The sequence below is a fragment of the Artibeus jamaicensis genome, unplaced genomic scaffold (genome assembly GCF_021234435.1).
Source record: "Artibeus jamaicensis isolate MK-2021 breed Jamaican fruit bat unplaced genomic scaffold, CSHL_Jam_final contig_447, whole genome shotgun sequence".
Lineage (NCBI taxonomy): Eukaryota > Metazoa > Chordata > Mammalia > Chiroptera > Phyllostomidae > Artibeus > Artibeus jamaicensis.
Window position 1 is genome coordinate 3,728,644 of NW_026521834.1, and position 25,932 is coordinate 3,754,575.

A 25,932-nucleotide genomic window follows, 5' to 3' on the forward strand; every position below is an offset into this window, starting at 1 on the left:
AGAAAAGCCAGGGAGATGTTAGTCTGTGAGGCTGGTGCCATGGGAAAAGGTGTTGGGTGAAAGGCAAAATATATACTAAGTAAAATATTTGCCTGGTACTCCCTGCACACGCCCTGTCCCTGCTGAGAGGTCGGCTTATGTTGGGAAAAGGGAACCTTGTGGCTCAAGGCCCTAGGCGCTGTCAGCTGAACAGAGTCTCTGTGAGGTGCCTCTCAGCCCTGCCCACTGTCCCACTGTCCAGAACCACCCGGGAGGTGTGCAAAGGAGGGCGCTGAACCCCACCGTCAGACCCCACTTTCTCCCCGCAGCCCAGACCCGCCCATTCCATTCCATTCAAGTTTCTTTTCCTCTTTACTTCAACCACCAGTCTTTGTTAAACATCAGAAAGAAACAAATTACACACTTCTCAGAAACTGAAATTTTATAAAAAGGCATTTTTCTCTTATATCCATAAAATGATATAATTTTTGCAAGTATAGAAATGTGTCATAAATTATACAGAATGTTCCTTAATTACAGCTCAATGCAACTTGGTACTTTCCTCCCTCCCTAAAAAACGAGAGAGAACCAAAAAAATAATATATATAACTGTATATATATATAGATATATAGATTTATATTTATATAATAGACAAACCAAACATGAAAAAAATCATTTCCTCTTTGGTATAAAAATCAGACTCTCACCTTGAGACACACAAACAGACATGATGTTGGGTTTGTAAACTGTGGCCAAAGGAGATTCCCCTGCCGGGCTTCCCCCCAACCTGAGGCCCCCACCCTGCCCCACCAGAGCACACCTGCAGCTCCCAGCACTTCCACAGAATAGAATGTTCAGGGTCCCCTAGCTCCCCACCATTCCTGAGGACCCCCTCCGCTATCAAAGACAAGTAAAGGATTCTTCCCAAGACTGATTTGGTAGCAATGAACTTGGGAAACACCTAATTTGGGGGAAGAGCTCCCGGTGAGGACAATAGAGAGGAAGAGGCGCCGAGGCTCTAACCAGTCCTGTCCAGACCAGGCTGGCCCCCAGCAGAACCTGCACCGCCTGGCATGGGGACTCCACCAGCTCCCACCGGAGGGGTGGGACCTCTTGTTCACCAAAAGGAAGCAGCAGAAGCCAGCTTCCCCTCTCAGGGCCACCTCAGGGCGCCCGGCTTCCCCTTTCAGGCGTACTTCAGGTCCTTGGGTGTAGGTGCAGGAAAACGTCAGATGAGGAGGCAGAAGGGAAGTCAAAAGGGACCGTTAATGGGCGTGGGTCAAAATTGAAAATGAAACAAAACCTTTTCTTCAGGACTAAACTTCATAGACAGCTTTTGGCTGAGGGTGACAGGGCCACTTTCCAGGCTCCGGCCCCAAACCAGCGGGACACACGGAGCCCAGGAGCTGTGTGTGTGTGTATGTGTGTTGCGGGAGGAAGAAGAGAGGACCAGACCTTCCTCTGGCTGACCCTCTGGCTGACTGACGGGCACCCCGTCCCGTGCGCCTCAGCCCCTCGGGGTTCCGGCCATGGAGGGCCAATGAGAACCTCGGCTCCTCCAGGGGCGCCCGTCAGTGCAGAACTCCTCTTCCCTGGAGAGTTAAGGTGCCAACCACAACACAGAAGTCACTGGAGGCCTCCACTTGCCAAATAAAAAAGACACAACCGAACTGGACACAAACACAAATCAAGGAGAGACACACACGATGTGAGGGGCCCAGAGGCCTCACCAGGTCTCTGGCTTCCCGGCATGGTACATTCTTGTGTAATTCAGGAACGGGGGCTCTACGACCCCTCTGGAAAGTGGGAATAAAAAAATACAGAGACTCAGTCTCCCTGTGGGTTCACAGGCAAGGTGGGGGCAGACCCAAACTCTCACAGTTTTTTTTTTGTTTCTGGCTCCACATCTGGTCCCACACGGGGGCTGGTTCCTCGTGGCCCAGTCCCTACCCTGCCCTTGAGGTCTCCCCCTCCCCCTCCTGGCTCGTGGGAAGCTCCCCCACTGGGGAGGCCCCAGACACTCCTGGTGGGACCAGCAGGACAGAGTCCACCAGGGAGCGGCAGGGGAGGAGGTCCGGCTGCTCTCAGACTCAGTCCCCGGTGGCGGCCCAACCTGCCTGCCTGACGCCCGCACGGCCCAGTCCGGCCTTCAACCCTTGAGGGGCTTATCGGCCCCTCCACTGGGGCTGCTGGCACTGTCACTCTTCTTTCTGCGCAGGGTCTCAATCCAGCTGGAGCTGGAGCGGGTGGTGAAGCTGGAGAGTGCCAGCGAGCTGAGCCGCATGTTCTTGCCAGACATGATGAGCTCCCCGAAGCCTTCCTGGTGGGAGAAGGCATAGCCGGAGCGCCGCGATCCCGCGCGACCCACCCGCCGCATGCAGCGGTGCTGGGCCTTCTGTTTCTTCCTCACCAGCTGGGTGTAGCGGACCTGGCGGGTGCGGGAAGGGAGCACAGGGAGGAAGCCTCCATCAGTGTCGGACACCACGGCCACCGCTGCCACCACCCAGAGGGGACCCAAGTACCCAGGACAGGACAGCATGGGGCGTCTGTCCTGAGGAACTCCACCAACACGTAAGACTCACAAAGCCCAACACTACAGCCACAGCATGTCCGAGCCAGAGGGCCTTCTGACACACCCGCTTCTCACCGTGTCAGAGAGATCGGGCTTCAGGTTCAGCTTGAGGAATCGGAAAGCGACTACTGGCATGATGCAGATGACCGTGGTGAGCGCGATGGTCAGCCACACGGCGGGCTGGGCCAGGGTGTTCTGCGCATTACCTGAGGGCAGGAGGGGTCAGAGGCCCTGGGAGTCACAGAGCAGACCGCCATTTCTATTCCTGGCAGCCCCACTTTGCCAGTCGCTGAAGCTGAGTCCTCCTGGCTACCTGCTCCCCAGTTACCTCCACATTTGATCTACTCCAATGTCTCCCCAAAACTTCAGACCTGTTTCTTTAACTGCCTTACTTGACATCTCTGTTGAACACCTAACAGGCATTTCAATTTCAAAAGACCCAAAGTGAACTCTTGTTTCCTCTACCCTATTCTGCTCTGTTCCCCCCGGAAAACATTAAGTGCCACTCCCCCAACCCCTCGGTTGCTACCACTGAAAGCCCTGAGGTCGACCTTGACCTCTCTCAAACTGCTCGTCCCAGCTGTAGGCTCCCTTTCTAGTACCTACGGAACTCCACCACTGTTCACCGCGCTGCAAGCCACATCGCGCTGCAAGCCACATCGTTCGCGCCTGGACTGCTGCTACAGCCCCTCCCCTTCCATACTTTATCATCCACAAAACATTCAGAACGTAAGTCAGTTTATGACATTTCCCTGCCCAAAACCCTCCAATGGCTTCTTGTCACATCGGGTTAAAATTCAAAGTTATTACTCTTGAACTATACAGGCTTAAATGATCTGGGCCAACCCTGGGTCACCAGTTTTGAACAGGCTTACACTCAGTCACTGCAGTAGCTTCCTCACTGGCCACCACTGCCACATTCATTTTGCTAAAGCAACCCCCTCACGCCACTCCCCACACACTCCTAAAGACCCCCGCAGGTCAGACGCAGACCTGCAGCCTGGCATTCTGACACCTCCAACGTCCTACCACCAGCCTCGCTTCCACTGCTTCTCCCGCGGGTATTTCTGCCCTAGAAACAAGTGGCCCTTCCACGCTTTCAGCTCTCCAACTTAGAATCCAGCTCCCCCATACCGGCTCCATTCACAGCAGCCTCCTGTATGGGACCATCCTTAGTCACCCCACAGGCAGTCACTTTGCTGACCATAATACCTGCCGCCCCTTGACTTTCCTTGGGTCCCGACGTCGTACAGCCCGGTAGGGCTGTTCTTCACTTTGAGGACATGGAAGCTCCCTAAGGGCAGTGCCTGGGTCAGATACACCCAGCCACCCCTGCGGCACCTGGCAGAACACCTGGCGCATAAGGAGCACTGCGTAAGTGCTCCTCGAGTGCAGACTGGCTGCCTTGCCCGTCAGTCCCAGGGACAGCATGGTTCCTCGGCGACTCGACAGGAAGTCACAGAGACTCACCCACAAACCGGAACTGGTTGGGAAACATGTCGAAAAGCCCATTGCTGTGCATGGCAAAGAGAATGGCAAAGTAAACAGCCAGGCTGCCCCAGATGAAGAAGTGGTTGATGGCTGTCCAGTAGCCAGTATCCAGCCCGATCTGCAAAAAGCAGGAGTGTCTCAGGCAGAAGGACCCATCACCCCAAAACCTTGTCCCCTCCCCAGAAACACGATAGCAGTGCCCAGAGAAGCCCCAGGGACAGGACGCTCACTCCTTCCAGAGGTGAGGGCAGTGCCTAGACTGCCTCATACCTGCACGCTGACCACAATGACCAGTGAAGTGGCCACGGTGACTGCAAAGGACTGGTAGTCAGCCAGCTGGGTTCCATCATCCCGGGTGGCCTCAGCAAACACCCCGTAGGGGATAAAGAACATGAGAACAGAGGTGTAGATGCCCTGGGCAATGCAGATGAAGAATTCCCGCTTGTTGAAGAGGAGGTTCAGCTGGCCTGGCTCATACAGCTTAGGGTACTCCAAGCTCCGCTGCTCAGGGACATCCTGTGTGGGGGGACCGGGTCGCACAGGAGGCTCAGAGGCTGCGGTTCCGGCTTGGGCAGACCCTGTCTCTGCCTCCCCCTTTCTAAATTGACAGCTAGACCCAGCCTCCACCCAACTGCCCCCACTCAGTCTCCACTCAGCGCCCAGAGGACCTACAGGTCAGCTGTGCCTGAGAGGAGGACCAGTCACACCGTGCCCAGCTGGAAAACCTGCCTTCCCGGGGACCACAAGTAGCAGCACAAGGGTCACATGCCCACCAGCACCAGACCAGTGTGACTCCTTCACAGCACTGTCCTTCTCCCCAGCCCACCTGGCTGCTGTCACACTCCCCCATACCTGATCGAAGACCCCCATAGCCAGGACCGGGAGGGAGGTATATACGATGTTGTAAAGCGTGATGAAGTACTGGTCATAGACCGTCTGGAAAGAAAATGAGGAGTGAGAGAGGTGTGAGCGTGCAGTCTTTCTTCACCATAAATCAGGCAGAGGGAGGCGGCCATGTGGCAGCCCCAAGGAATTTTTGGAATTCCCTCTCTACTCTTTCAAGAAGGATTTTTTAAATGCATGAACCTGACAAAAGCTAGGCCCTAAGGGACTGAGCAATGAACAGAGCAGACACAATCTCTGCCCTTAAGAGACTTACAGACAGACAAGTAGTGGACTATGGGCTACCTGGGCCGAGAAGCCGCAGAAGAAGCCAAACCAGAAGTGGACCATGGTGAACGCAAAGTTCTTGTAGAAGAAGTAGCAGAGGAACTTGCACATGCGCAGGTAGGACCAGCGCCCATGCACCAGCAGGAGGCGCTGCAGGAACTTGAACTGGGAGAAGGAATAATCTGAGGCCAGGACAGCCTGGATCCCTTCTTGCCCGCTGATGCCCACACCAATGTGAGCCGCTGTGGAGACAAGAGGGAACAAGAGGTGAAGGTGGCTGCACACTTCAGAATTCCAGCAGCTCACAGCCCCCTCTCTGCGAGTCCCCCCACCAGCCTGCACAGGTCACACTCACTTTTGATCATGCTGACATCGTTGGCCCCGTCCCCGATGGCAAGCGTCACAGCCTTCCTGTGCTTCTTAACCAACTCCACCACCTGCGCCTTCTGCAGTGGGGTCACCCGGCAGCAGATGACAGCTTTGCAGGCGCAGGCCGTCTCCAGAAACTCCAACTCCATGTCTGCCTCTAACGCATGGGCCTGCAACACAGAGAGCCCTGAGAGAGCCCCAGTCTTCCCAGGAGAGGCCGGGAGTCAGCCCCACCCAGCCCGTTAAAGACCACAACTCCTCTGAAGTCAAGGGAAATGAGAACAAGGCAGGATACAGAAGCCCTATGGAGAGAAGCGCTCTCTGGAAAGACACTGCCCAAGCGAAGGGTGGCAACACTTACCAGGCTGTGCCCATTGATGATGAGGGCGTACTCCCCGGAGACGGCCTCCAGCACAGACGTTTTCTCATGGTACGCGAAGCCATTGCCCACGGAGCGGGACGGGTCCATCATCTTCTCTCGGGCTTTCCTGTGGAGGGGAAGCGGAACTGTTGCCTCCCAGGACAGGAGGAGGGATTCAAGCCCATCAGAGCCCAGGAAGCCCTGCCCAGCCCGTGTTCACAGAGCAGAGCACCCGCCAGCCTCGGGCCTGTTTACCTGAGCTCCTCCCGCACTTCTAGCACGGTGTGACCAGTGACGACAAACACCTCTGACATGTCATCTGTCAGCATCTTGCAGGAATAGCCAATGTTCACAGCCGTCTCTAGCAAGAGAGAAGGCAGGGGCTACAGGCAGGCCCCTGACAAGGCCAGCCCCTCTCCTGCCTGACGTCCCAGGCTCATGCAAGGACCCAATGGGCTGCTGTCCAGATGTGGCTGCCTCTACCCTGCTGGACTCTCACCTTGTTTGTCTCCAGTTAGCACCCAAATCTTGATGTTGGCCAGCGTCAGGAGAGCAATGGTCTCTGGCACCCCTTGCTGAAGCTTGTCCTCAATGGCTGTTGCTCCCAGCAGCTGAAATACCACAAGGGTTCCTAGCACAAGAGTCCCTGCCACAAGAGTCCCAGGCAGGAGCCTTCCTCGCTCACCCGTGACCCATTCTGTAGCCCGTACCATCATGTCACTTTCAATTTCCTCGTACACGCTGGCTAGCCTGTCCTCCCAGCTGTCCTGGGCCAGGCTGGCTTGGAGTCGTCTATCGGCCCACTCCTCATAGTACTCCTCGTCCAGGTCCTTGTAGGCGAGGACCAGGGTCCTCAGCCCTTCCCCTGAATATTCCTGGAGGCCAAACCAAGAAAGTCACCCCTGGCCCTCTTCCGCAACACTGAATCATCCCGTGCCCCTCTGCTCACACCCACATTCAGGTGGTCAACGGTGGTGTTAAGCAGCTCGTGGGTGGAGTGGTGCAGTCGGTCCAGCAGGATGGTGTCGGCCCCTTTGCAGTAGAGTCGGATCTTCCCCTCTGGATTTCGCACTGAGTGGGACAGGGGAATACGTCCCAGGAAAATTTAGGCAGGTGAAGACCCCAACGTCACCATATCAGCAAGGGTCGCCCACCACACCTCCCCCATTTCAGGACTGTATGATGCCCCAAATTCTCCAGCACCTGGTTCTGGCCTCACCTATAACTGACATCCGCTTTCGGATGTTGTTGAAGTCCAGGATGGCCAGCAGCTGATAGGTGATGGCTGTGCCCATCTCGTGGACGGTGATGGTCTTCGGGGTACGAGAGCGGAACACAAAACCAAAGTTTCTGGCTGCAGTGACCAGGGCTCCCTCGTCTGGGGACTGGGCCTTATAGTACAGCTCCCCTTGGAGGGAAGGAGGAGCACACGCGGTGTAAACGGCCATCCTCGCGGCCACGCGTCCCGCCCGGGAAGCCCAGCCAACGCGGTGCAGAGCAGCACCCGAACCCGGAAGCACGCACTGGGCGGGAAGAGTGCGGGCCAGCTGGCAGCTCACCTTCGTTCTTTTCTTCGGACATGACAGTGTGACACAAGGAGAGGAGGCGGAAGAACTCGTGGATGGAGGGGTCGCCCATCTTGACAGCCTCCAAGAGAGTGGGGTCCCAAAATAAAAATTTCTTGTCGGCCAAAGGATTGAAGGAGAAGTCGACAGGTTCAGGCCTCTGTGGCAGCTGGGAGGACAATTAGGGAAGAGTGGGTCACCAGGCAGTATGACAGGGAAGGGGCTGTCCCTACTCTACTGTTCCCTACCCTTCCAACTCTCAGGCTGAGAGCCTAAGACCCTGGCCACTGTGGACTGCAAAATTCCCACTGCTGCTGGTCATTCTTCCTTAAAATACTCATTTCTTGCCCTGACTGGTGTTGCTCAGTGAACTGGGCATCGTCCTGAAAACTGAAAGGTCACCAGTTCGATTCCTGGTCAGGGCACAAGGCTGGGTTGCGGGCCAGGTCCTGGTTAGGGGTGTGCAAGAGACAACCCACCTATCTCTCATACATTGATGTTTCTCTCCCTTTCACCCTCCCTTCCCCAGCTCTAAACATAAATAATTAAATTATTAAGATATGAATAAGATATAAGATGCAAATTTAACAAGATTAATATTTTATTTATTTATCTTTTAGAGGAAGGGGAAGGGAAGCAGAAAGAGAGGGACAAAAGCATCAATGTGCGATACATACGTTGATCAATTGCCTCTCGCACACCCCCAACCAGGAACCTGGCCCACAACCCAGACACGTACCCTAACAGGGAACTGAACCAGTGACAGGTTCAATTCACAGGCTGTGAAATGAACAGTTCACAGGCTGAGCCTCAATCCATTGAGCCGCACCAGCCAGGGCTGTTTTGTTTTTAATATGTTTACTGATATAAAAAGAGAGGAAAGAGGAGAGAGAAAGAGAAACACTGATGTGAGAGAGAAACATCGATTGGTTGCCTCCTACATGCTCCTCCAACAAAGGACTGAACTCACAACCCAGGTATGTGACTTGACCAGGAATCAAACGCCCAACTTTTTGGTGTATGGAATGACCTTCAACGAGCTAAGCCACCAGGACAGGGCAGGTACCATAAACTTAACTGGAATACAGCATAACTGTGGAGGCTGGACCTTACCTCTCCCAACTCAGCTCTGTGTTCCAGCACATCAAACACGTCACCTACACACAGCCAGGACAGAAAAGAAGCAACATCAGAGCTGGAGTCCCCTCAGACCCAGGGGCAAAACCGCTGGCACAGAACCCCCTGCAAGCACCTGAAACCCACAACCCTAATTGTTGAGCAAATGTCATACAGATTCACACTGTTAACTAAAGGGACAGGCGGCGAGAGGCACCTGGATCCTCAGGACCTGGTCCCCACCCCCGTCCCTGTGGCCCCCGCCAACGTGCTCACCTCCCAGAACAGCTCCTAGTTAACAGCCCACCCCGAGGGCTCCCAGGCCTCCTAGGTGCCTTTCCCCCTTCAGGCCAACACACAGACAAGGCCTTGCATACCGGCTGGAAGACCTGGGTTAGTACAGAAGCAGTAACAGAAAGGGCTCCCACTGCAGAGAAGTCAGACACCACATACCCTGCCCCAAGCCATCCCAGCAGCTCAGCCACAAGGCCCCTGTCGCAGGGCCACACTAGCGAGACCATCATCACATTCCAGAGACGCACAAGGCCCCTGAACAGCAACACAAGGTGAGTCTAGCACTCCACCAGGGCAGCCAAGATCCAACCTGGCTAGGACACCCAGAGGCCAGTGTCTCGGGCTTCACTTCGAAGAGCCAAGGAGCTCCCCCACTGCCTGGAGCTGGGAATGGGTGAGAGCGTCAGCACAGGGTGGGAAGCGCCGCCATTGTCTGCTTCCTGACACAGGGCACAGAAGAGCAGGCCCTTTTGAGGCCCCAGAGACCCCAGCAGGAAAGAAGCAAGAACCCAAACGTCAAGACAACTGTGGGAGCCCCAGACCACTCTCCTTCCAGGAAAGACTCGAGCCCCTGTGCCCAGTGGGGCCACCCACCATAGCTGCGGCCATTGATGGAGCACTTGCTAAAGACCATGATGTTCTGGGTCAGGGTGCCCGTCTTGTCAGAGAAGATGTACTCCACCTGACCCAGCTCCTCGTTCAGGGTGGTGGTGCGGGCCTCCGCAGGCGTCCGTTTCTTCATGCAGAACATCTTCTTGTCCCAGTTGATGAAGTAGCTGTGGCCCAGGCGAATGACCTCCACACTGCACAAGGGACAGGAGATAAGGCTCGATGGGAAGGAAAGGGGGTGGCCCACCCACGCAGGCCTCTGCTGCAGGTGCTCCGGCTGGGGAGAAACAGTGACAGAGTAACACCCGGACACGGGAACCTGGGTGAGGAAGGACAAGGAGAGCCTGAAGGTGGAGCCAGCCACATACAGCCAACACAGAAACCCCCGACCCGCCCCTCGGACGCTCTCCAGACGAAAAGGTGCAAAGGGTCTGTGCAGGCAGGGCGGACAGCACAGGCAGAGGAGGAAGAGGGGCCGGAGACAAGGTGCTCAACCAGTTCTTACCTCAGGACTAATAATACAGAAACCATGCAGAGAAAACAAGAGAGAGTGCGAGAAGGAAGGGAGAGAAAAAAAGAGAAAAATAATGAGGGCGCTGCGCATGCCAGAACAACACAGGTGCCACCTCAAAAGGGGCCACAGTGGGGAGAGGAAGCCCAAAGGTTCCGGCCCACTCCTCACTGCCCGAACACAGCTGGCGCACGCCTTCCACCTGGCTCAGGGCTCCGCAGCCCCGACTCTCCGGCCTGTGCCTTTCCGAAAGAACACGAGACCAACTGAGAAGCCAACTCAGGAAAGGAGTGGGGCCTCAAAAAGCTGGGAAATGATACGGATTCACAATGGCACGGCGTTTCAACATCCCCGGTGCGCTCACACCCTTCTCTCTGCTTGGTGTGTCCTCTGGGATATGGACTGTCAGTGTACTTCAGAAAGGGCCCAATATAGCCAAACAATGGGGCCACGTGTGGAACCCTGCTTCTGACCTGGGGCTGCTATCAGGACCCGGTTACTGGGCAAAACATGAGCTGCCTGGAAATGTCTTCATGGCCTTCTCCCCACTCAGCTGACCAAGCACCACTACCCTACTCACCCCCACTGCCCCCCCCATACACCCACTTTCAGTTTGATGAGACTCAGAAGGAGAACTTTCCTAGGTTTAGATGCAAAACCCGACAGCCAAGCCCGAAGGCAGGGAAAAAATTAGGTTAGAAGCAACAAAGCATTTAAATAGTGCTGAAGAATCAGAGTTACGATGATGATGGACATGTCACCACCCAAAATTTGTAGGGTAATTTAATTTTTAAACTATTTTCCAATCTAGTATCTTACATTAAGACATCCCTATGAAAAAGGTGGGCCTTTACTATTGTTACCATTTGACACAAGAAAACTGAGGTCTCGAGTGACTGTGGGTTTACCTGAGGTCACATGACTAAAGAGAAGGCAGGACCTGACCACAAACCTCTGAGTCTCCTCCTAATGTTCTAGAAAAACCCTCGGCCCAGGAACTCTGTCTCCTATCAGTGCCATCAACCCGGGGGCTAGGGGCTAGTGGGGCGATTTGAGGACCCACCAGGGAATCTGCGTGAACAAAAACATGGCGTAAGGGAAGAGTCCTCAGACTTCATGAAGCATTTCCTTAAAAATGTTGCAGGTTCACTTATCTCCAGCGCAAGGAACTAAGTACAAAAGAAAATTTCTTCAGCCAATCTCCCTTCTTCCTCTTGCATCCCCCTCCTCCTGTTCATTCTCCAGGCCGTTAACATCTCTTCGCCTCATGCATCCTAGATGCTCCTGGACCCACGCGCACCACTGCCTGCCAACACTTTGTAAAGGACTCTTTAGCGTTTCTTCTCAAAGAGTCATTGAATGGTTTACTAAGTACAAAGGCCAGAAGCAAAGATTCAAGACCCTCCACAACTGGGATCAAACTTGTATTTCCAGCCCTCTGGCCCACAATCAAACTGTTCTGTGACCACTCCTTGGTTCCCATTTCTGAGACTATGTTTCTAGCCCTCTCCCCCAGGCTATACTTCCACCCATCCAGCCACCACTCAAAGCTTGGGTCAACAGCCACCTCTTCAGAGACGTCCTCTCTGATTAACTCCATGGGGAGCAATGCTCTTCCCGTCTCAGGGCACTTTGCGCCGCCCGCGTGGTGTCTTAGCGTCCTAGCTGTCCGTGTCTCCCTTCCTCTACCAGTCTGCTGCTCTTGAAGACAGACGCCATGTCCCACTTCTCTGTGCCCCTTGCTATGCACATCCAACTGCAGGCAGCACTGCTTCTACAACACTGGCCCTCACTTTATTTTATAATGTTCCTCCGCTAGACTTAAGTGCCTAGAGGGAAGGAGAGCCATTGCTAACACATCTTTGTAAGCGCCACACACCTAACATGCTTCTTTGCACAAAGCCAGCATGCAGTGAACACGTGCCAAATAGAGTCACATGGTTTTTTTCCCCACACAGTCCAAAGTGCCACGAAACTGTGGTGAAGTTAGCTCTGCAGGCAAAGATAAACAGGTACCATAAAATGTTCACAGCTCAGGAAGAAAAGAATGCATGTTCCTTCTCAAGGGTTTCACCTTCACAGACAAGAGAAGTTTGCAAGGGACCCTGGAGACACCAGGCATAGAAAGCACATACCTGACATACAGTGATATGGGCACAACGGTGTTGAGGATGATGATGTAGGACCAGAAGGAGAGGAAGCCAGAGAAAAAGGCACTGTCCACCGCCTCGTCCCAGGGCAGGTAGACCTGGAAGCACTTCCCAACCTCGTGCTCCCAAATAGCATTGCCGATGGCCAGGATCACCCCCATGCAGACCAGAAATCCAAAAATCTGAGGAGGAATGAAAAGCAAAGGTCAGGCTGCCACTTAGGAAGCCCTCAGAACCAAGTGTATTCCTGAAGGTCATCACTCACACCTGAACCCTCAAAAGCTTAGACATCACCCTAGCCTGTGTGGCACAGTTGGTTGGGTGCCATCCCGCAAACCAAAGGGTCATGGGTTCGATTCCTGGTCAGGGCGCATGACTGGATTGTGAGTTCTGTCCCTGGTTGGGACAAGTACAAAAGGCAACCAGTCAGTGTTTCTCTCTTACAACGATGTTCCTCTCTTTCCCTCTCTCTTCCCCTCTCTTTAAAATCAATAAGCTTGTCCTTGGGTGAACATTTGGGGGAAAAAAAAAAAAAAGGTTCAGGCATCTTTAAAATGGTGGCATGCTCTCGTGGGAAGAGCCCAGACTGGTGATAGGTTCTCGTCTGCCGCTGACCACTGAAGCCTTCTCTCTGAACGATTTCCCATCTGTACTACGGGGAAGCCGAAATCGCTGTGCAGCTCCCCATCTGACATCCTGGAACTCTGACGAGGCATCCAAGGCAGTCGCGGTGGCAGCGAGCTGCTTTCAACACATCGAAGAAGCTCACGGAAATCACCCATTTACCTGAGCTAAGCCTCTGCAAGTCAACAACATACCACCCAAATTTCTGACATGTTCATTACTTCATGTAGCTTGCCCCCTACCTTTTTAAAACCAGGGGAAAAACATGTATTTTCATAAATGTGGATTTCTTAATGGCCAAAAATTTTATGAAGCTTAGAGTCCTTGAAGAAGAATCCTAAGAAGATTTTGGAGGTTAAAGGAAGAAAATTGAGACCACTGTCTGATTCCAAACATCTATTTGCCAAGCTGCCTCTGCTTTTTTATTTTATTTTTATTGATTTGAAAGAGAGAAAGAAACATCAATTTGTTGTTCCACTTATTTACACATTCACTGGTTGCTTCTTTTATGTGCCCGAACTAGAGATGGAACCCTCAACCTTGGTGTATCAGAACAACACCCTGACCAACCGAGCTACCTGGCCAGGGCACTGGCTCAGCTCTTGATGCTTTGGAACAAAACAGGAACCATCCCGGTACCCAAGGACCACCAGGGGATGATGCGAGCCACTGCGTGATTGACTTAACCACTCTCCCTCAGGCTGGGTTCCTACAAGAACTTTAAGGCCAGGGCGGAAACTGTCTCACCAGAGGCTGGCCCCAGCCTTTCGCAAGTTGGCATGTGGAGGGCAGGCAGCAGGCAGTGGGGGTGCAAGAAGGCGAGAAGAACCCGACAAGGAGCTCAGATTTCCAGCCAAACAAGAGAAGGATTCAGGAATCGCCAAAAACTAAAACAGAAACTTTTCCTTTGGGATCTTTCACTCTTAGAAGTTGCGGGGAAAGACCCCATTAGAACCCATTCTCCATCCTCCAAATGGAAATTTTTCTTTTGATTCCTCCTCCATCCCCATGAAGGACTCCTTGTCTCGGGCAAAAGTAAACAGAAGGTCACATGCTACAGCAAACAGAAAGTCATCATCATAACTGGAATCCACAGAAGGGAAGACTTGTTTTAGCTTTAAATTGTTGATTCACACATGTTCTAAAGGTTTTTTAAAATATCTTTCAAGTCTAAAAGAGCCTGAAATAAACACCGCCACTGAGTGGCTAACCTGCCAGTGGCTTTACAGCTAAAACCTGAAGCTTGGCTACCGATGAGGGAGGAGATGCAAGCAGGGGAACTACCCAGAGAGAACCAGAAGGGCAGGGCAGGGAACCATGTGTGGGAAGCTTTACCCAGAGCACCAGTGTATTCATTAGGCGATCAATACTTGTTCTCTTGAATTTTGTCCTGCCGCTGTTCTGCATCAGCTTAGTGTCAGGACCTACAAAGGAAAGGGAGGGCTAGGAAAGCCACGTAAGGAAACTGCCTCTGGGCTTCCACCCCAGTCCCAGACTACAGGACAGCAGGCTGACAGGAGGCTTGTATTCAGGGCTGGAGCTTTTTTACCTTACACGGCACCAGTCCACTCAGCCTCCTCTCATGTTCCTGAGGAAGGGGTGAAGGACCAACTCTTCCCCTTCTCTCTTTGGATCCTAGGAGGCTCACCTGCAAAGATAACCAGCCCGAAGCACCACTCGGTGTTTCGCAGCACACAGCCCCGCAGCAGCATGTTCTGGTTGCTCAGGGGGAACTTGTTCTCCTTCCAGTAGAGAGTTCCACTGAATTTGTCCAGCTTGTTGTTGGGAGGTTCACAGAGAACTTCACCTGCATGCAAGACAAGAGTGTCACTACTCCAGGTGCAAGCTTGACCATGAGACAAGAAAACAGAAACGGGCTGAGGGAGGTATCGGGACACGGGCCCATCCAAGCACTGCTGGTAGGACTGTGAGCTGATGGGAAGGAATGAGGCAATATGAACTAACATTAAGAGTACACATACCCTTGGGCCCAGGAATCCTATTTTGAGCACTCTATTCTACAGAAATAATAGCTGAGGTCAAAATTTTTATTTAAGCATTATTTGAATAGGAAAGGACTTGGACACAACCGCAAAGTCAGGGAATAGTGGAATAACTTATGTCAATTCTGTAAAACAATAAATATGCAGCTATTAAAAAGAATGAGTAGAGACTTCCAGCCAAGATGGAGGCATAGGTAGATACACTTTGCCTCCTCACACAACCAAAAGGAAAACAGCAAATTTAAAAACAAAAAACCACCAGAACTGCCAGAAAATCAAACTGTATGGAAGTCCAACAACCAAGAAGTTAAAGAAGAAACATTCATCCAGACTGGTAGGAGGGGTGGAGATGGGCAGCCCAGTGGAGAGGACATGCAGCAAGGTGGCAGCTGTGGACTATGTGGTCCCACATTCCCATGCAGATAAACTGGGAGGAACAACTGGGGAGCCAGATAAACCACTCAACCCAGGGTTCCAGTGCAGAAAAATAAAGGCTCAAAGCCTCTGACTGAAAACACCCGTGGGGGTTGAGGCAGCAGTGGGAGAAACTCCCAGCCGCACAGGAGAGTTCACTGGAGAGATCCACAGGGTCCTAGAATGTGCACAAACCAACCCACCTGGGAATCGGCACCAGAAGGACCCGATTTGCTTGTGGGTAGTGGGGGAAGTGACTGAAAACCAGCAGAGAGCACAGCAAGCAGCACTGTTCCCTCTCAAACCTCTCCCCAACATAATGCCTCACAATACGCCCTGGTGAACACCTAAGGTCCCGCCCCTTACATGTAACAGGTGCCTGAGACAAAAAATACAGCACAAATGAAAAAACATCAGAGTTCCAGAAAAAATACAACTAAGGGATGAAGAAATAGCCAACCTATCAGATGCACAGTTCAAAACACTGGTGATCAGGATGATCACAGAATTAGTTGAATATGGTCACAAATTAGATTTAAAAAATGAAGACTATGAAAAGGTGAAATAAAGGAAAATATACGGGGAACCAACAGTGAAGGGAAGGAAACTAGCACTCAAATCAATGGTTTGGAGCAGAAGGAAGAAAGAAACATCCAACCAGAACAGAATAAAGAAACAAGAATTCAAAAAAATGAGGAGAGGCTTAGGAACCTCCAGGACATCTTTAAACGTTCCAAGGTCTGAATCATAGGGGTGCCAGAAGGAGAAGAGGAAGAGCAACAAATTGAAAACTTATTTGAACAAATAACAAAGGAGAACTTCCCCAATCTGGCAAAGGAAATAGACTTCCAGAAAGTCCAGGAAGCTCAGAGAGTCCCAAAGAAGTTAGAAGCACAAACCAAGGCACATCATAATCACCTACAAAGGAGTTCCCATAAGACTATCAGCTGATTTCTCAAAAGAGACCTTACAGGCAAGAAAGGGGCTGGAAAGAAGTATTCCAAGTCATGAAAGGCAAGGACCTACATCCAAGCTTGCTCTATCCAGCAAAGCTATCATTTAGAATGGAAGGGCAGATAAAGTGCTTCCAAGATAAGGTCAAGTTAAAGGAGTTCATCATCACTAAGCCTTTATTATATGAGATGTTAAAGGGACTTATCTAAGAAAAAGATAAAAAATATGAACAGTTAAATGACAATAAACTCATGACTATCAACAACTAAACTTCAAAATACAAAACCAAAAACTAAGCAAACAACTAGAACAGGAACAGAATTACAGAAAAGAGATCACATGGAAGGTTATCAGTGGGGAGGGGAAGGGGGGAAAAGGTACAGGAAATTAGAAGTATAAATGGTCGGTACAAAATAAGGGGAAGTTTAGTATAGGAAAGAGAGAAGCCAAAGAACTTATATGAGGAGATCTTCATTTCTATGTTTCCACTCCTGATCTAGCTGTCCTTTTAGTTTGCTTTTGTTTTAGGTGTGGTTGAAACCAGCAGCTGGTGGAGCGGGGTTGCACAGGAAAACTCGGGTGGGACGGACTCAGGCGCGCGGAATCCAGGCCCAGGGTTGGACCTAGTGAGCGACCGAGCGGGGAAACAGCGAGGGAGCAGGGCTGCGGGTTGACTGTGGTTGCGCATTTGTGTGCGGATAAACAAGCGAGGGAGTGGGCGATTGGACCGGGACCCAGCGGGTCCCCACAGCAAGCGGCAGGGAGGGCGCCGCCATTTCCCAGCTCTGACCCCACCTCCACATACAGCGTCATAACCCAGAGACTCTGAGTGGCCCGGCCCAGGTGAACCACCTAAGGCTCTGCTCCTCATCCAGCGGCTCGAAACAGCAGAGGGGGCCGCCATTTCCCCGCTCTGACCACGCCCCCACATACAGCATCACAACCCAGCGACCTGGGAGTCCAAGGCACCGCTTCTCACACTTAAAGGGCCAGAACAGACCAAAAATGGCTCAAGAAGATCTCAAAGCCCCAGAGCCTATAAATCTAAGCAATGAAGAAATAGCAAAACTCTCAGACGCACAGTTTAAAACACTAGTGATCAGGATCCTCACAGAACTGGTTGATTATAGCCACAAATTAGACAAATATATGAAGGCGAAACTAATTGAAATGAATGGAATTGCACAGGACACCAATAGCAATGAAAAGGAAACTGGGACTCAAATCAATGGAGTGGACCAGAAGAAAGCAAATAATGGCCAAACAGAAAAGAGTCAAGAAGCAAGAATTCAAAGAAATGAAGAGAGTCTTAGGAACCTCCAGGACATCTTTAAACGTTCCAACATCCGAATTATAGGGGTACCAGAAGGGGGGAAGGCACAGCCACCAGTGGAAAACTTATTTGAACAAATAATAAAGGAGAACTTCCCCAATCTGGCAAAGGAAATAGACTTCCAGGAAATCCAGGAAGCTCAGAGAGTCCCAAAGAACTTGGACCCAAGAAGGAACACACCAAGGCACATCATCATTACATTAGCCAAGATTAAAATGAAGGAGAGAATCCTAGAAGCAGCAAGAGATAAGGGGACAGTCACCTACAAAGGAGTTCCCATCAGACTGTCAGCAGATTTCTCAAAAGAGACCTTACAGGCAAGAGGGGGCTGGAAAAAAGTATTCCAGGTCATGAAATCCAAAGACCTACAACCAAGATTGCTCTATCCAGCAAAACTTTCATTTAGAATGGAAGGACAGATAAAGTGCTTCTCAGATAAGATCAAATTCAAGGAGTTCATCATCACCAAGCCCTTATTATATGAAATGTTAAAGGGGCTTATCTAAGAAAAAGAAGTTAAAGAAACATGAACAGTGAAAGGACAACAAACTCACAGTTATTAACAACCACACCTAAAACAAAAGCAAACTAAAAGGACAGCTAGATCAGGAGTGGAAACATAGAAATGAAGATCTCAAGGAGGGTTAGCAACAGGGGGAGTGGGAGGAGGAGAAGGGGGGAGAAGGTACAGAAAATAAGTAGCATAGACAGTAGATAGAAAATAGATGGGGGGGGCAAGAATAGCATGGGCAATATAGAATCTAAAGGACTTGAGACACATGGTCATAAACTAAAGGGGGGGCTAATGGTGGGGATGGGGGGTAGGGTGGAGGGGAATGAAGGGGGGAATAGAACAACTGTAACAGCATAATTAATTTAAAAATTTAAAAAAAAAAAAAAGTAAATACTGGGTAGGCCCTGGCTTTTGTGCCTCAGTGGACTGAATGCCAGACTGCAAGCCAAAGGGTCACAGGTTCAATTCTGAGTCAGGGCGCATGCCTGGGTTTTGGGCCATGTCCCCAGTAGGGGGCATGTAAGAGGCAACCACACATTGATGTTTCCCTCTCTCTCCCTCTCTAAAAATAAATAAAATCTTTAAAAAAAAAAAAAAAGAACAAGTAAATTTCCTTTTATGGTGATATAAGATAATGATGATGAATTTAATTGGTAAAGAAAAGCAGGTGGCAGAGAACTTGGTACAGTATAATCCCATTGATTTCTATTCAAATGTTTGTATAAACACAGAAAAAAGTAGGGATGAAAACACACTCAACTGCCAGTTAACTTGGCTACCCTAAGAAAGGTACAACTGGAGGGCAGAAGAGCTTTTTCCTGTGTACTCTGCACAGTCATCTTATTAAAAGGAGCATATATCACTATTCTAAGCTCAATAAGAATAAGCTGAAATTCTCTCAATATGCACAGCAAGGAGGGAGTTATCACCTGTTAAGTTTTCTTGAAATGACCATCAATTCAAAAATGAGTGGTGGCCACCTAGCATTCCTGACACTACCACTGGCCCACCCCCCACACAAAAAGGGAGGTGTGTCATCACAGCAAAAGCTAAAACAAGAAAATGCAATTTACACCCTGAAACCCAACCACCTCCTCTTCCTGAAAGCTACTTCTCCAGAATTACTCACCATCAAATTTGGCAAGTTTACTGATGTCTCCCAATTCCGAGGTGACTGGAATTGCCTGACGCACTTTCATGTTGGTCTCTCTGGAAGGACAGTGTCCCTGAGTCCTGGCTCCCCTCCCTTCCTCTAGATCCCACCCAGGAGCACCTGACCACGGGGCAGCCCACCCCATGCATTACTGGGTGGGCAATACTTCTATCCATCCAAAGTCTTGCTTCCCCAAAGTTTTCCAAAAGGAACACATCCCAGCCCTGAGACCCTCTTTCAAAAATGCTTTTTACCCCTACGGAGGCAGAAGGAGAAGCGTGACACTGAGCATGCGACTCACCCATCGAGCTCTGCTGTCTCTATGTAACACAGCCCATGAGGCTCACTGCTGGAAAGGAGGAGGAGATCCGCCTACAGAGAAAACCGCATGAGAAACCCGAAGACCCACTCCTCCACCCGCAGTGGACTCTCTGACGATCCCTCCTGCCACCAAGCACTCTTGGCTTGCTCAGTCCCAAGTATGTGAATGGCCAGAAAGGAGTCACCCTCAATATGACACAGAAGCTTCCCATTCATATTTATACTAATACGACACAGAAACTTTCCAGTGAAAAAAGTTTCCTTCTGAAGGCGGTTAAGAGGCAGCAGTAAGTCAGGAGAGATTCATCCTTTCTGCCAAAGAAAGGAAAGCGTGCTGTGGGCCTAGAGGAGTGCCTGTTCCCTTACCGCCACGAACTGATTGTTTTCTAGCTTGATGATATCACCAACACGGACGTTCATCCACTGCTCCTGCTGGAGGCTGAGGCAATAGGAAGGCCGAGAGAGGCCGTTAGTGGCTGCAGACATTCCCAGGAAACCCCTTTCCTCCCATGGCCCTCAGTCTCCAGCAGGCACTCACATTCCATTGATCAGCACCTGAGACTGACGGTTATTCACCTGGTTATCACTCTTGTGGCGGAACTGAAAAGAGGAAACTAAGAAAGGTAAGACACCTTCTCCTGCTCCAAGGGATTTTAGATGATTAGTGGAATGCAGAGCATGCTGGGTGCCACCTATTCATAGCTGTTGCCTCTCTGCCTCCCCCTCCCTACTCTCAGCCAAGATAGCATGAATCCAGCTGGACCAGGTAAGGGATGGCAATGAAAACAACTCACATAGTCATCAGTGGCATCTTTAACAGCTGTGATGGTGAGGACAAGAACCAAAGGCACAATGGTGGTGAACCAGGACAGGGACGAGATCTGGGGGATCAACTGAAAAGAGGAAAGAGAAGGCATGACTCTGAGGCCTGATTCTATGCTCTCTTTGCCCCTCAACCTTTCTTTTCCTTGACTGTATGTGGCTGTGTGAGCTGCAAAGGGTCTTCCGCAGGTCACTTACCTGCAGAATGAGAAGGAACAGGAAGTAGGTATTGGCAACTTCCTGGAACTGCTCAAAGAGGTTGACAGGCAGGAAGGTGAGAATGTTGTACTTGGAGGTCTTGATGCAGTTACTCTATGGCAGTGGGAGAGAGGAGAATGAGAGAACCTCAAGCCCCAAACCAGAACCAGACCAGGGCTGCCTACTCCACCTCTACTGCCCCAAACCTCAGCCCCCAAAAGCCAGCAACCACAGGGGCAGGAGGGGCAAAAAGTAGGTGAGAAGAGAGTCTCATGGGGTCAATGTAACCACTTCAATGACAGGTGAAGGCACAAAAAATTGAGCACAGTAGCAGAGGGAGAGTGGTGAGAAGGCTGCCTTCCCCCCCCCAAGCACTCTCCCCGTCAGCCTCAGGCTAGCAGGGTTGGAACAGGCGGTCTAGAGCCACTCACCGCATACTGGAATTTCTCATTGTATTCTCGGTCATTGGCCCGCGCCCTCCTTTCTTCTTCTGCAACAGAATGATGCTGCAGTCAGGAGGAGCAAAATGAGGCTTGGCCCAACAATCTGTGAGGCCCACCCCACTTTGTGGGGTTTCCACCAAGGATCCTTGCTTGTTTCCACAGTACAGAGTTCTAAAGAGTCAGTGCCACTCCTGAAGCGTCACTAAATTCTTTTCTCTGGTCCACCTTTCACTAGCCTGACTGCTGGGCTCTGTGGGCGCTACATTCACAAGACAGGATGCCTTCTCCTTTCCCACCAACCGTCAAGGTCTCCCATTAGGGGCACTCAGTTCCTCTCCCCATCCCTTTAATTAGCATCTTAGGCATGAATGTCTTGGGAATCCCCAGAGGAACAGCAACTGGAGACACAAAGCTTCCTTGCCCTGGGAACCCCTGTAGATCTAACCATGGTACTGCCCCCTCTAACCTGGGGGTGGGGTGGGTGATGACACAGAGGGTCACAGTGCCCTGGAACTGCTCTGCGGCAGTATCCCAGCTCCACGTGCAGTCCCCCCTAAAGGAGCCTCTGCTTGTCACATGTCACCAGCAGCAGCTTCTGACTGGCCTACAATGACATCACCTTATTTTAAAGCTCATCTTCAAGTAGAAGGGGGGTCAGGCATATGGGTCATGCAGACTGAGACAGACATGAAGGAATGGGATCTACTTGAAACAAATGCTCTGTAACAGTAAAATCTTTCTTGTGCCATCTGCACGTACTTCCCCTAAATAACACATTTACCACTAACTGAGTGACAAATGACCTACACCCTATCCTAAACCTCCTCAGACCCTGGACTGCAGGCCCCAAGTTCAGGTACAGATCATGGGGGTGTCTTATGAAGGGTTCTGCAGCCCATCTCCCAGGGTCACAAATACCTCAGGCTGAAAAAGGGTGCATCCTGGTTAGACAGTAAACATAATGCCTTAATTCTGTCCAGAAGCCAAAAGCAGCATCCTGGACCCTTTCCCTCATTCCCTCCCAAGACCCCTGCAGAGCACACTGCAGTAACAAAACCTCAGACCACAGCATCCCTGCCTACCCAGCGCGCTCCCACCCTGCATCATCACTTCATTCTCAGAAATTTCCCCAGAGGGGACCCTCTGGCTGAGCCCTCTCTGAAGTCACCAAATACCATGCAAAAGGAGAGGCAGGGACCGGACCCTTCGGAACCAGTACCTCTAGGTCTGGAAAGGAGAGGAACGGGGAAGGTTGGGGAAGGCTGAGGATAAGCAAATGTGAGGATTAGGAGAGGAAAAATTATGGGCTCGGGTAAACTGCCAATTGCTGCCTCCCGTTACCTGTCCCCCAAGAGGGCTTCTTTCGGCTCCAGGAGGGGGGCGCCCCGGCCCGGGCCCACTTCTCTGGCATCTCCTTGGGGACCGTCATGATCCCGGTTAGATCAGGGGAGGGCGGCCTGTTTGTCGGTCGGTCCTTGGGCTCAGTGGCGCCGATGGGGTGGCCCCCCAGGAAGGCGCAGGAGCTGTGGCCACTCAGAGGGGAGCCCGGGCCGTCGGGCACGCGCCCCACCTGCCGCCCCGGCCATTCTCTCGGCCTCCCTCACCCGGGTACGCCACACTGTCAACTGAGCCTCGGCTGCCAGTGCGATGGGCCCGCAGACCCGGTAAGTGGGGTGGTCCCGAGCCGTGCTCGCGCTCCCGGCTCCGCCCCCACCCGCTTCCCTCCGCAGGGCCGCAGGGCCGGGCCTGCCAAGCGCCGCGTAGGCGAAAGCTCTCGCCCAGCCCCGCCTCCCCGCCAGGCCAATGCGGGCGAGGGGACGACGTTGTCGGGGGCAACAGCTTTGGTCCCACCCACCCCGCCCACAGGAAAATGAGAAGGACCCGGCTGGATGGAAAAGGGAGCAGAGAAAGGAGGGAGACCGGGAGTTGTGAGGATGGAGGGGAGTAGATGGAAACAGCTCCCCAGCCTCTACAGGCCAGAGAACAGGAGCGCCAGGTGCCCAAAGATAACAATCTATGTGTTTAGGGGTGAGGGGCAGGTACTCAACACCCTCCCAGAGAATCTAGCTCTGGGATCAAAGGAAAGAATTTGGTTTCCTGGGCTCCTGCCGGGATGGGTAAGAGTACCAAACTACCCTGCTCAGAGTCATTACCAGGTGTCCCTCTCCCCTTTGCTCCCTGAGCCATAACACCCACTCGTGATAGGCCCCGTAACAGCCTCCCCCCCCCCCGATTCCTGCCTGTCTTACCTGGGGGGTGCTTTTTTGCACACAATGCCATCTCACCCAGCAAGGTCCCAGCAATCCCATGGGAGACCCTGCAGGAAGGTGACATGTGCGTGAGGTCAAGAACCTGAGGGTGACCCTTCATTCCCCTCTTCAGACTCCTCCTGAAGGTTCTTTTCCCCAGTTCTGACCTTGCCTCTCCATCCTCAGCCTTACCCACCAACTTCCCACCAACACTCTGCCCTTACTGCTCTGATGGGTCCCTGAGACAGGAGCCTTCCCTACCACATCCCTCCATGCCTCTGCCTTGGATAATAGGGGATGCGGGCGTGGGGGGGGGGACGACTGGCAATTTACAAAAACCAAGGCCTATGGGGAAAGGAAGGGGGCAGAGAGGAGGGCACAGGGCTCCAGGTACCCATCTCAGGAACAACGGATGCACCCATGTGCCCTCCTAGTGACAATGAGTGGTGTCTGTGCTTACTGGAAAGCAGAATTTCCACCAAAGGGTGCGGTTGAGTGAACACCAGTCAGGAAACACCTGGCAGAGCATCAGGAAACCGGGTGGGCAGGCTCCACCCTTCTCAAAAAGTTTACAACCCTCCTATTCCAACCCCCTGCCCATTATCACCTCCTCCAGGGGACCACACATTAGAAGCATGGCCTTCACTTCCTGCACACAGTCCCCAAATCACTTCCTCTAAGTCTGGTCAGCCACCTTTCTGGACTAGCAAAGGGATCTTCCAACCCCATGAGGAGTTCTCTCGCTCCCACCCCAAACCTAGTCCAGCCAGTATGGCCCTGGGTATGGGTTCAGGGAGCATCAGTCAGATGGACCTCTGCTTCCTTCCATCTTCCCATGTCCTTCCTTTCACCTAAAAAGGTAAAAGCTCCAGCTTATAAGACAGAGTCACAGAGCCTCACCCTACGCCCCAGCCTGGCCCACAAGGAAACTGCCAGGTCCTGGGTCCTCTTGTCACCTACTCTTTCTTTGTCTGGGTGGAAAGCCTTCCTCCTCCTCAGTTCCCCTGTATCCAGCCTACTGGGCACACCCCGCCAGCCTGTCAGCCCCAAGAGATGCTAATTGCCTGTCTGCCCAACCTCCATAATTACAGACTCTGGCCAGAGCCCTGTCACCCACACCAGTCCTCTTCACAAACTCAGACTCCCTTCCCAACCTCAGATAGGGCAATACTGAACACCAGAAGTCCTCTTCCTCTGGGACCCTCCCCAACTCTGGCAGCCAAGGGTGCCTGGCTCAGGAAGAAAAACCTCATCCACATTTTAGAGATGCCAAGCCCTCCCCCAGGGCCCCCAGCCAGGGTCTCCACCCAGTCTAGAGCGTGAGTCATGGGAGGGTGGGGTGTAGAGGGAGAAGTCAAAGGAGAGGATGCATGGGTGGGCATCTTGAGTCCCACGGTCAGCGCGGCCCTTTCGGAGGGAAGCACTGTCGGCCCACGGATCTGAGTCTGAGTCCTACAGAAAAGTTCGTGAAGGGTCTGGGCACTGCCCAGGAGAGCTGCTGACCTCCAGGACCCTGGGGGACTGAAAGCTGGCTTGGCCCCAGACTTCACACCCTCTGGGGGCTGTACTAGGAAGGGAAAGGGCAGGGGAGAACTGGGAACAAGGACTCTTCTCACTTCTCCTTCCCAGTCTCACACAGTCAGGGCCAAAAAGGGCCAAAAGCCATGTTGCCCTGCCCGGCGTCCTGCCATAGCCCCAGCCCCAGCCTCGGCCTCATCTGCGGCCACATTTAGGATAAAAATAGCCAGCTCTGGGAAGAAGGCAATACTCCATGGAGGAAAACGGCTCTGCTTCTAGACCTGGCCCCTGCTGCCCCGGGGAAGACAGACCCCCTTCCTTCAGAGGAGGCTGGCAGGGATATTTGTGGGCAGGTCAGGGAAACAGCAGGAAATGGAATCCAACACCCCCAGCTCCCTTGCCTCCAACATCACCCTTGGCCACTTTCCATACCCAAGGACAGAACCCAGGACTCAACCCCTTAGATCTTTGAACTCCCAAAGCGACCACCTCTCCTGCACCCTTGCTTTCCCTCATGCACAGAGACAAAGCCTACCAGTCCCCAACTCCCTTCTCCAGGCACCCAAACCCTGGGACCCCGGTTACTCCTCTCCTCCCTCCGGTGCTCCGTAAGCTGCTCTCCTTGGCACTCCGGCGCCCCTTGCCTGGTCTCCACGCGCCCCTCAGCACCCAGCCACCCGTCTTACAGAAAGCCTTCCCATCTCCCCATCCTCGGGCACCCCGACACCCTCTTCTCCGTCTCACTGGCTCCCGACTCCCTGACCAGTCCTCCTACATCCCGCACCCGCCCCTACGGCCCCGAGTCCGCGCCCGCAGCCGCATCTGCCCTCCGCCCTGCGCCCCGGGGCTGACCCGCCTCTCCTGGCCTCACCTCAGGGCTCAGTGCTCGGCGCCCGCCCCGGCGGCCCCGTCCTGCCCATGCCGGGGGCTGGGGCGGGGGGCGCTCGGCTCGGCTCCCCGCGGGCTCCCGCCCCCCAGCTGCAGCCCCGCTCCCCCCAGGGCCTCGGCCCGCTACTTTGTGTCAGTTTCGGCCACGGCGGGGCGGAAGTGACGGAGGCGGCGGGAGAGGGCGGGGGGCGGGAGGGGGATTTGGGGAGAGGGAGGCGAGGCCGGCGCCGCCATCTTTGTGCGGGGCAGGGGGCGGTCTTAGTTCTCGAGCAGACCTAGAAGACCCGGTCGCGTCCTCCGCCCACCCACT

At 52.7% G+C, this 25,932-nt stretch overlaps 1 protein-coding gene across 3 annotated transcripts; it reads right to left on the reverse strand.

Annotated features, from left to right (window-relative positions):
- Window positions 1-403: 403 nt before the first annotated feature.
- ATP8B2 (ATPase phospholipid transporting 8B2) lies at window positions 404-25,776 on the reverse strand. 3 transcript variants are annotated; one of them, XM_037162465.2, is made up of 28 exons: window positions 25,606-25,776; window positions 23,217-23,284; window positions 20,956-21,014; window positions 20,525-20,638; window positions 20,299-20,397; window positions 20,043-20,104; window positions 19,871-19,943; window positions 19,485-19,555; window positions 19,160-19,239; window positions 14,461-14,619; window positions 14,148-14,236; window positions 12,174-12,370; window positions 9,513-9,721; window positions 8,622-8,665; window positions 7,503-7,677; window positions 7,163-7,351; window positions 6,899-7,014; window positions 6,654-6,818; window positions 6,443-6,554; window positions 6,199-6,304; window positions 5,944-6,070; window positions 5,569-5,752; window positions 5,232-5,455; window positions 4,896-4,979; window positions 4,314-4,559; window positions 4,023-4,161; window positions 2,628-2,758; window positions 404-2,408 (listed from the first exon to the last, which is right to left on the reverse strand). In XM_037162465.2, exons 2-28 carry the CDS (start codon window positions 23,245-23,247, stop codon window positions 2,130-2,132), a joined length of 3,564 nt encoding a protein of 1,187 aa, XP_037018360.1. In that variant the 5' UTR covers window positions 23,248-23,284; window positions 25,606-25,776; the 3' UTR covers window positions 404-2,129. The 3 variants fall into 3 exon arrangements, with proteins under 3 accessions (XP_037018360.1, XP_037018361.1, XP_037018359.1); XM_037162466.2 differs by lacking the exon at window positions 25,606-25,776 and adding an exon at window positions 23,677-23,773; XM_037162464.2 differs by lacking the exon at window positions 25,606-25,776 and adding an exon at window positions 22,309-22,424.
- Between the last annotated feature and the right edge of the window lie 156 nt (window positions 25,777-25,932).

What these genes read in the sequence shown, in the direction of transcription:
- ATP8B2 (XM_037162464.2), bottom strand. Translation starts at nt 22,396, where the DNA reads ATGACGGTCCCCAAGGAGATGCCAGAGAAGTGGGCCCGGGCCGGGGCG. An exon ending in GCTAACTGGAGACAAACAAG is followed by an intron (nt 6,305 to 6,442) that starts GTGAGAGTCCAG and finishes CTCTCTTGCTAG; the next exon opens with AGACGGCTGTGAACATTGGC. An exon ending in CAACCAGTTCCGGTTTGTGG is followed by an intron (nt 2,759 to 4,022) that starts GTGAGTCTCTGT and finishes TCCTGCCCTCAG; the next exon opens with GTAATGCGCAGAACACCCTG.